Source organism: Lampetra fluviatilis, chromosome 36, assembly GCF_964198595.1.
Source record: "Lampetra fluviatilis chromosome 36, kcLamFluv1.1, whole genome shotgun sequence".
Classification (NCBI taxonomy): Eukaryota; Metazoa; Chordata; class Hyperoartia; order Petromyzontiformes; family Petromyzontidae; genus Lampetra; species Lampetra fluviatilis.
In genome coordinates this window covers 10,420,368-10,430,652 of record NC_136310.1, presented here as the reverse complement: position 1 = coordinate 10,430,652, position 10,285 = coordinate 10,420,368, and the positions used below count along the sequence as shown (strand labels likewise).

Here is a 10,285-nt window from a genome sequence, read left to right as displayed (position 1 = left end):
AAATGCTTTACGCACACACTCGTGGTCACAACACTTTAGTAAACAGTCTACGCTCGCACGGATGTTGACTATACCAGTGAGGCACGCCGACTGAGACCGAGCATGGGAGACGATTACCCACAATCCAGCAGTAAGAGAGAGAAGAACCATCGGCTCAGTTGTGATCACGTGACGCTCGGCAGACAGAGCGTATACTGTACGTACTACAGTACTCGTATTGCAAGACCTGGTTCGTTTATCAAATTAATATTTATTTGAAAAATTTGACCGTCTTGCAAAACACTCGCAGACCAAGTTACTCGCAATCCAAGGTTTTACTGTACATTGTCTTTGAACACGATTCCTTGCCAAAGCTTTCAGTATGGTGTTTAATCATTTGAACACCTGTTTTATTCAGAATCAGAAAGGGTTTTATTCGCCATGAAAGTTCGCACAGACAAGGAATTTACTTTGGCAGGAAGGTGCATGCATTCAACATATAGGAATATTAAATCTTAAATAAGTGGTGTACAAGTCTAACTATACTAAAGGCACAAAGTCTAACGAATACTAAGGTTGCTAAAGTATGTCAAAAAATTGAATAAAATATAAAATAGCTATAATATACAATATAAAAATACAAATAGGGTAACATAGTGCAAATATGTCAAGGTGTCATTGTGCAGATAAAATGTTACAGTCGAGTTAAAACCTATTCTTTTATTTTGATACTGGCAAGGGAGGAGGTCCCATGAGGTTCTCAGTCTAGATGACTTGCACAGCCCCCAGTGGCTTCCTGGTGTGGGAAGGAAGAGCGTTCCAGACGGCCGCGGAAGCGCGCCTGGAAGCGCCGCGATGCGAGTGACCGCCTTCTGTTCGGGGGACCCACGCTCACACCCGGCCTCCAAATGCAGTCAGTCCGGGGGGGGGGATCACGTCGCTCCGCTGTGGTCGCCCCCCCCCCCGCGCAAAACTCGCCCCCCCAGTCCCCCGCGAGATTTTTATACGTCAAAGCGAGCTGCGCTGTCGTTTTCAACGTCGAGATTATCTGCCAATAATCGAGGTTTTTGGGTTAGAGCGCGTAAATATGTAAATGTTATGTCGTCAAACCCGCCACCCACCCGACACGGCCAATTCGTAAGATTCGTCACGTCAATAAAACGTGCCAATTGGTGACGCGTTCACAACTCTGGCTGTCTGCCTGATGATGCTGGTTGTTGTAGTTACTGGTGAAACGTCACGGTACTCGAATTGTAAATGTTGGAGTGGGTTTACTCTCCAACACACCGGTGTGCTGAACTAGTAACGAATTGGCACGTTCTGTTTACGTGACAAACCTTACTAATTGGCTGTGTCGGTGGTGTTAAACCGAGATTATCTGTAAAATCTTCGATTTGGCTGTCGGTCCGAGCGTGACGGTCAACTCCCGTTCCTGCTCGCGGTGGATCGTGTCCCGGGCTGCGGATCGGCCGTGTGAGCGGTAAAAAACATTGGATCAAAATATTTTTCCTCGCGTGCAACGCACGCACGCGTTGGTTTGGTTATTTAGCTGATCCTCACCCCGTCGGGGGTCACTGGCTCGGTGCCCGCGTGAGCGCAAACGCGTCGGCAAGTTGGACCGCTTACAGCTGCTGGACATCTGTGGAAAAGAGCCCCGTAGCTCATTGGATTTCTCCAGGACGAAGAAAGATTCCAATTCCGATCGGTACTTTTAAAAGCAGTGACGGACGATGCCCCCCTCCCCACCCCCCCCCCTCCAATTCTACGTCGTCTCCCTTTGCCAAACTTCTTCCAACCTTGCTCAATTCCGGAGGCGCCGTAATAAACCCTTAAGACGTGTACGTGTTGGCATCAGCGTGCACGTATTACACCTTCAAATAATGGGGCTGTTTGTTGACTGCCTGCTTGACGTATTGGGGTCTTTGGGTGTCCTGCGAAACAGCTTTTTCTTAAAAGCAAAAACCTAGCGAAACATTAAATGCGACGCTTCGCCTGACGTAAACGTAATTTTTTGGGGGGAAATCTGAGCCACCCTTTTAGTCCCCCACCGTTCCTGCGGATAACCGGGAGTTGGCGGCGGCACGTGGAGGCAGCAGCGAGCCGCTGCAGTCGAGGTGACGTGACGAGCCTGCTGCAGTTGTGATGCCGTTCGGGGCAGCCCGACCGTGCCAGTAGCAGGGGTAGGGGAGCGATAGGAGCGATTATCTCGGACGGGCGGCAGCGTGGCGAGGCCATCGGAGCCGCCTGGGGCGTGGCCTTTGTCGAGAGGCAATCGAATCGTTGCCTTGGTCGCGGTTTTGCAAGCGGTGGACTGTGGCAGAGGATTGTGCCCTTGTGCCATGAACCGGCGTGCTTTTTCGGGGGGGGGGGGGGGGGTTGGTGCAGCGATCTTTATCCACATTCGATGGTCATCATGGGTAACGACGGTGAAGTAGGGCGATGATTTATTTTGCGTCGCCGTTGTAACGATTGCAGCGAAGAGGAAAGTAGCTGCTCCACCAAGCGACGAGTATTTTTGATGTTGCGCGGCCTTGAGCTGAAACGATTGCAAATGTTTACACACACGGTGGGAAGCGTACATGGCCTTTGCGGGGGCACAGACATTCGCAGTTCACCCTGCCATCGTAGCAGCGTCTCAACGCGTTGCGCGGTTTTGTTTGCTTTTGTTGCACGTTTTGGATTGTCCGCGCCGCTGCTTTGTGCCGAGACCCCGGCTGGAAAGGACGGTTTCCCCCACAGCTCCTGTGCGTTGCCTCGATTCTTTCCCGAAAACGTGGTTTGGAAAATTTGCACCCCCTCCCCCCTCTCGTCTCCCCTCCCTCCCCCCACCGGTGGCCATTGTTGCGGTTGGCACGACGGTTCTGGCGAAGGACGTTTCACGGCGGTTTGGGATGACTGAGAATTACCGAGGATTTCGTAGAGTGGCCTGCCTCAGCGTCACCTTTTGCAGGCGTGGGGATACGGTATAGGTTGGCGGTGGTCCCGCCGCTACCTTTGGCGTGCGGCAGGTAATCTCGTGCAACTTTTCCACCGCACAACCCGAGCCCGTGCTGAGCCAGCCCGGCGTGGCTCCGGGTTGTTTTTCCACCGCAGAAGCCGGACCCGTGTCGCCGTAGTAGGGCAACCGAGTCGTCGGTGCTGCCGTGTCGTCACCGCGCGGCGACGGATGTCGCACGCAACCGGTGCGTCGTTCGTGCCGCCCCAGGCCCTCCTGCCCCCCCCAAGTCAGATGCCTCCTTGTGATGCCAGCAGCGTAGCACCGTTTGTTTGGTTCTGGCTCAGCATATCTGGGGCCCGGATATGCCAGTGAAAACGAGGGTATCATCATGATGACAATTATTATTCTCACGATGGCCTACCTACAGCGATCTACAGCGATGGGAGAATCGTGTCACGACCGTTCCTCCCCGCAACCCCCCCGGGCCCAGTGTAACAACAGCCTCTCTCGGTAACGTACCTCGATTTTGTGTCTATCAAGGGAGTCGCGTTTGTGTATCGTTCGGACGTGCCGCCCGCCCGCCCGCCCGCCGTGCGTGCCGCCGTCTTCGTGTCGCCGTGCTTTGCGCCGCTTGGCTTCGTTGGAGGCCGTGGATCTCTCGCGGATCGGTCGTTGTCGGTCGCCTTTAACTGCCATGGTCATTTCGCCAACGCGTTGATTTTTCCGACATGATTTTTACTATGGATGTATTTATTAATAGATATGAATCACTTTATCACCAGTAAAATTATATATTCATCATCATGATTATACATCTCCATCATCGAATCGGCATCATCGTCTGAAACCTGTGTAACTGCAAGAGGTCATCGTTTTGAAGTGTTATCTTGTCACGTGTTTGTGTAACATATATACATTGTAATGCGGTGTTGTCAAAATTTACAAGAATAAAAGTTTTACTGCAAAGCGTAATCTGCACGGGCCCGCCCGACGAGACTGTGACCCCCGCGTGTCCCCCGCAGTCGGTGATTGCAGTGACCGCACACCTGGCTTGGTAAGTGCCAAACACCACCCACACCGCAAGGCGGCAACTGCAGAGTAGCCACAGGCCGTAGTAGCAAAGAGGTAACGGTGTATACGGATGTGGTGTGCTGGTGCGGATGTTTTCCGGGTTGTTGATTTGGGACAGGCCTGGCTGAAATTAACCCCCCCCCACCCCCCTGAGCAAAATGTCATTTGAAAACAATGGCATCCTCCTGGCATCGTAGCGACCTCATCTGGCATTGTCCGATCGCAGCATCGTCTTGCCAAAAGCCCCACTCCTCGTATTCCTCAGCGACACAGCCAACACCACACCACACTCAAAGGCATACAGATCCTCTGTATAGTCTGAACACACTGTTGGGGCAGGTGCTTGTTAGTGAGTACCTATTAAAGCCGGCACGGCACACAAGGAGATAGATTGGCCCGCACCGTGCCCGACCGCCTTTGTCTCCCCAGTGGCGATGTTTACACACTGCGCCAGGTACTCATTTGAGACCGAGTCAACCTAGGGGAGGCCCAGGAACCGTTCAGATAATCGTCGCAGGCGTTGGCCAGCGACGATTCGCGCAGCGCGCCGACCGCTGTACCACCGCTCCCCACGCCGCCGCCCGGCACCACAACCACCAGCAGCACCGCCAGCCGCCGGCACCGCACGCAGCAGAAGCACAAAAAGTCGTCCCGTGTCTCGTTTCTTTATTCAGAGGGGGGTAAGCTGGGCTGGCACGGCTGGGCCGGCAGGGGGGGAGGGGGATGGAGGGACAGGGGCACGTTACAAGTGGTCAATTCATGCGAGACTGCCGTGGTGACGTCAGCTGCGCGGGAGGAGTTTGTTACGGACCGACGGCGACCCTCTGCGCCGAGCGTCTCCCCCCCCCCCGCGTCACAGGAAGGGCTCCAGCGACATCTCGAGGGCGGCGCACGGCAGCGAGAGGTCGAACTGGGCGAGCACGCCCGGGTGCAGCACGCCGAGTCGGCCCACGGGCGCGGAGCCCACGCGCACCATCGCACACCGCCCCGTGAAGAAAGTGGGGTCTGCGCGGCGGCACGCACACACACGCACACACACACACACAACGCGCACACACACAACGCACGCACAACACGCACACAACCAACGCGCACACGCAAGCACACACACACAACGCGCGCACACACACACACGCACACAGACAACGTGCACACACACGCACACACACACAACGCGCGCACACACACACAGGTGAGGCTTCGCCAACAACGACCGCCGTTCACCACTCAAGTGGTGGTGACGTCACCACGGAGCTCGTGCCATGCTAGGTGCACTTGGAGGCCACGTGAAGTGTCAAAGGCTCCGCTGGCAAAGATGTTACGGAACAGACCCAGGTGCCATGGGTTGACTGAGATGTAAACTAAACGAAACTTTTTATTTTACCAGCTAAAGCACACAGCGATATGGCTCTTTTCAGAAGTGACCTGGCCACAAGTGATAGTTCAATGAAGTGGCTTATCATGTGGACATTTAGAGCAGCCAAACACTCTAAATGCACGTTTCTCAATGTGGAGAGAAAAACCGGAGGACCCGGAGAAAAATCCACGCGCCCACGGGGAGAACAAATGCATATAATTAAATTAATTTTTTATCTTAATTGTAAACGACTGAAAAGAAAACTAATAAAGGTGTGCAAACTCCGCCCATGCGCTAACCGCTACACTACCGCTCCCCACTACGCACACGCGCGTGCGTGTCGGTGTTCGCGGTGCGTGATTCGGTGCGCGATTGGGCGCACGCTACCCTGGTCTGCCTCGATGTGGTAGGCCTTGTCGTTGCCCGGCGCCGAGTAGCGGCTCGCGACCGCCAGCAGCTGCATGACGCGGTCGAGGAGGCCGTGGATCACCTCGAAGCCCGGGGCCTTGTTGTAGTAGACGGCGCAGAGGCGGCGCTCGTTACGCGTGCCCACGTCTGCACGGTCACACGCGCACACGCGTGAATCCACGAATGCACACGCACGTAGACTAACGCACACATGCACGCGCTCACACGTGAGGCAGACCCCGCACCCCGTGTGTCCTTAACAGACTGCTGGAGCAAGGGCTGTTCGCGAGTAGCAGCACCGATTTATGGGTGTATGTTGAACTTCTTTCGCACCGTACGTAGCCAACCGCGCTCATCGGAGGTGTGGGGGAAGGACAACAAACTTCTAAACACAAACTGCACACAAGTAGCACTTATGAAGGCTGGCACGGCACGTGGGTTGTTGGGTGGTCAGCAGGACGGACATTCTCACCTGTGTCCCACTCTCCCTCACCTGTATCCCACTCACACCTGTGTGTCCCACTCCTCCTCACCTGTGCGTCACCACCCTCCCTCACCTGTGCTCGAGTCCTGCAGCACGACGTCCGAGATCTCAAAGAGCTTGAGAGGCAGCGGCATGTTGCGGTTTGCGGCGATCGTCTTGAGGAGGCCGGGGAGCAGAGTGGTGCGCGCCACCTGGGCATGCCACCCCACACACGCCACCCCACACACGCCACCCCACACACGCCACCCCCACACACGCCACCACACACACGCCACCACACACGCCCCACCACACACGCGCCACCCCACACGCGCCACCACACACGCGCCACCACACACACGCCACCACACACACGCCACCACACACGCCACCCCACACACGCCACCCCACACACGCCACCACACACACGCCACCACACACACGCCACCACACACACGCCACCCCACATACGCCACCACACACACGCGCCACCACACACACGCCACCACACACACGCCACCACACACACGCCACCCCACACACGCCACCACACACACGCGCCACCACACACACACGCGCCACCCCACACACGCGCCACCACACACGCGCCACCCCACACACGCGCCACCACACGCGCCACCACACACGCGCGCCACCCCACACGCGCGCCACCCCACACACGCGCGCCACCCCACACACGCGCGCCACCCCACACACGCGCGCCACCCCACACACGCGCGCCAATCAAACACAAAGACCCCCCTCCTGTCGCCTATAACAGACTGTCGGGGCGAGCGCTGTTAGCGAGCAGCAGCAGCGCCTGCGAAGGCCGGCACGGCACGCGAGAGGGGGGGGGTGGTCAGCGCCACGCCCGGCCGCAGTTTGTCTCCCTCCTGGCGATGTTTTTACACCGCACCAGGGACTCGTTTGAGGCCGAGTCGACCTAGAGGAGGCCCAGGACGGGTTCAGGTAATCGTCACCGGTGTTGGTGGCTGTGAGTGGGAATCGAACCCGGCTCACCGGTGGCGCGGCTACCCGCTACACTACGACCGCTCCCCGCGCGCCATCACCACCCGCGTCGCCGTGACGACCGCGGCCGTGCAGGTGCTGTGGGGGGGGGGGGGCAGGGGAAGTGTGGGAGGAGTGTGGGGGGGCAGGGGGAGGGGGTGGGGGGGCAGGGGGAGTGTGGGGGGGGCAGGGGGAGTGCGGGGGGGGGCAGGGGGAGTGCGGGGGGGGGCAGGGGGAGCAGGGGGAGTGCGGGGGGGGGGCAGGGGGAGTGTGGGGGGGGCAGGGGGAGTGTGGGGGGGGGGCAGGGGGAGTGTGGGGGGGGGGGCAGGGGGAGTGCGGGGGGGGCAGGGGGAGTGGGGGGGGAGCAGGGGGGGGGCAGGGGGAGTGTGGGGGGGGCAGGGGGAGTGTGGGGGGGGGGCAGGGGGAGTGCGGGGGGGGGGCAGGGGGAGTGTGGGGGGGGCAGGGGGAGTGTGGGGGGGGGGCAGGGGGAGTGTGGGGGGGGGCAGGGGGAGTGTGGGGGGGGGCAGGGGGAGTGTGGGGGGGGGCAGGGGGAGTGTGGGGGGGGGGCAGGGGGAGTGCGGGGGGGGCAGGGGGAGTGGGGGGGGGGCAGGGGGAGCGGGGGGGGTGTGTGGGGGGGCAGGGGGAGTGTGTGGGGGGGCAGGGGGAGTGTGGGGGGGGGCAGGGGGAGTGTGGGGGGGGGGGCAGGGGGAGTGCGGGGGGGGCAGGGGGAGTGGGGGGGGAGCAGGGGGGGGGCAGGGGGAGTGTGGGGGGGGCAGGGGGAGTGTGGGGGGGGGGCAGGGGGAGTGCGGGGGGGGGGCAGGGGGAGTGTGGGGGGGGCAGGGGGAGTGTGGGGGGGGGGCAGGGGGAGTGTGGGGGGGGGCAGGGGGAGTGTGGGGGGGGGCAGGGGGAGTGTGGGGGGGGGGCAGGGGGAGTGCGGGGGGGGCAGGGGGAGTGGGGGGGGGGCAGGGGGAGTGCGGGGGGAGTGGGGGGGGGCAGGGGGAGTGTGGGGGGGGGGCGTGGAGGCCACCTGGAAGTCGGTGCTCTTGGGGTTGGCGATGAGCACGGCGTGCGTGCTGCCCACGTCCCGCAGCAGCTTCTCCGTCACGTCCTCGTGGGAGCACTGCCGGCGGGGCGAGAGAGAGAGAGAGAGCAGCGCTCGCGGTCCACACCAAAGACAAAGATCCCCCGGGGTGCAGCGTTGAGCGGGCTGTTTGGGACGAGAGCTGTTTGTGAGCACGGCGCACGAAGGGGTGGGTCGCCGGCACCGACGGCCAGCCGCCTTTGTCTCCCCAGCGACGATGTTTACACGCGGCGCAGGATGCTCAATGAAGGAGGAGACAATCCAGAGGAGGCCCAGGGGTGGTTCCGATATCCGTCACTGACGTTGGCCGCGAGCGGAATTGAACTCGGGTTGCCGGGTTTGTGGCGCAGCACGCGAACCGCTACACACTGCCGCTCCCCACTAGTCCCCACGCACACACACACGCACCACACCCACGCTGTCCCCCACACTCGCGCACACTCACATGCACCACACCCACGCTGTCCCCCACACTCACACGCACCACACCCTCGCTGTCCCCCACACTCGCGCGCACACACACACTCGCACCACGACAACCACTTGCACCACGACCACCACTCGCACTCAATCCTATGTCCACACTCTCGCCGCACCCGCCCGGCCACTCGCGTCCCAAGCCACCTCGCGGCAACCACCGTTCACACGCGGGCCGCGGACCCTCAAGGTCTGGCGCCGCAGCCCGGGGCGCGCTACGCGAGCGGCGCAGGCCCTGCGGTAGCGGCCGTCGTGCGATGGGGTTGATGAGCGGCGAGCGGACACGGGAGACCCGAGCCAGCCCCACCCCCCCCCCCTCGTACCAGCGCGAAGGTGAGCGCCTCCGTGAAGCCCGCGGCTGCCACGTCCACCCGCAGCAGGTCTGTCAGCTTGTTGAGAGGAAACTGCACATGCAGGCAAAGACAAAGATCCCCCCCGCGTAGACTTAACAGACTGTAAGGGCAAGTGCTGTTAGTGAGTAGCGCCTATTAAGTCCGGCACGGCACAGGAGGGGGTGGGTGGCCACGGCAATGGACCGGTTCAGACGTTCGTCACCGATGTTGGTCGTGAGCGGGAATCGAACTCGGGTGGCGGGTTCGTAGCACAAACGCCGCACACACACACGCACGGACGCACGCACGGGAACACGCGGGAGCACGCACGCACGCAAGGCAAACACGGGGGAATGACGGCAATGTTGCCGCGTCCCCGGCACAGGGCGGGCTTGAACGTTTTCCCGAATGGAGGCGGCCCCAGCACGCGCACGGTGCACGATTAGCGCGGTTGGCCACGTACGTACCGTGCGAAAGTAGTTGAACGTATGTACAGTTGCACGCGCGAAGCGCGGGAAATCCCGCCTCCTCCGAAGCACGGAGGAGAATCGCCGCCAGCCTTCAAAATGAGCGGCCTCTACCCCCCGGGAGAGTTCTTACCATCGTCCGTGCTCACCTGGTGGGCGATGGTGAGGGTGCCCGGGATGGTGCGGACGATGTTGTTGAAGCCGTAGGCGATGGCGGCGTCCTCCATGATGTCGCAGGCGTGGATGATGTCGGAGCGGATCGGCGGGATCTCCACGCGGATCTGGGAGCCGTCGGGGGCCACCTCTGACTTGAGGCACATGCGCGTGAGCAGGCGCGCCAGCCGCTCCGGGGACTCGCTGGCCCGCGGCGCCGGGGGAGGGGAGGGGGGCGGCACGGGGGGTCAGCAGCGACTTGGGGACGCGCACAGGTGGCACAACACGGACACTGAACTATTATATATTTTTTTAAACCAGTTAAGGCCCACTGAGCTATATGGAGCTCTTTTTCAGAAGCGACCTGGCCACGACTGATAGCCCAACGAAGTGGCTTATCGTCACGTGGATATTTATCGTAGCAGCCATATAATCTAAATGCACGTTGATTCTAAATGTGGAGGGAGACTCAACTATTTCTATTTTACCAGTTAAGGCCCACTGAGCTGGATAGTTATGGCAGCCAAACACTCTAAATGCGTGATGTCGAT

General features: G+C 60.2%; 1 protein-coding gene across 1 annotated transcript in view; it reads right to left on the bottom strand.

Annotated features, from left to right (window-relative positions):
- Window positions 1–4,643: 4,643 nt before the first annotated feature.
- The window catches only part of FARSB (phenylalanyl-tRNA synthetase subunit beta), a 31,521-nt gene continuing 25,879 nt past the window's right edge, over window positions 4,644–10,285 (bottom strand). Inside the window, exons 12-17 of the mRNA XM_078873358.1 lie at window positions 9,731–9,938; window positions 9,106–9,186; window positions 8,252–8,344; window positions 6,311–6,428; window positions 5,733–5,900; window positions 4,644–4,993 (exon numbers count right to left, since the gene is read on the bottom strand). Of these exons, the coding sequence (XP_078729484.1) occupies window positions 4,842–4,993; window positions 5,733–5,900; window positions 6,311–6,428; window positions 8,252–8,344; window positions 9,106–9,186; window positions 9,731–9,938 (820 nt within the window). The 3' untranslated portion in view covers window positions 4,644–4,841. The remainder of the gene's footprint in view (window positions 4,994–5,732; window positions 5,901–6,310; window positions 6,429–8,251; window positions 8,345–9,105; window positions 9,187–9,730; window positions 9,939–10,285) is intronic.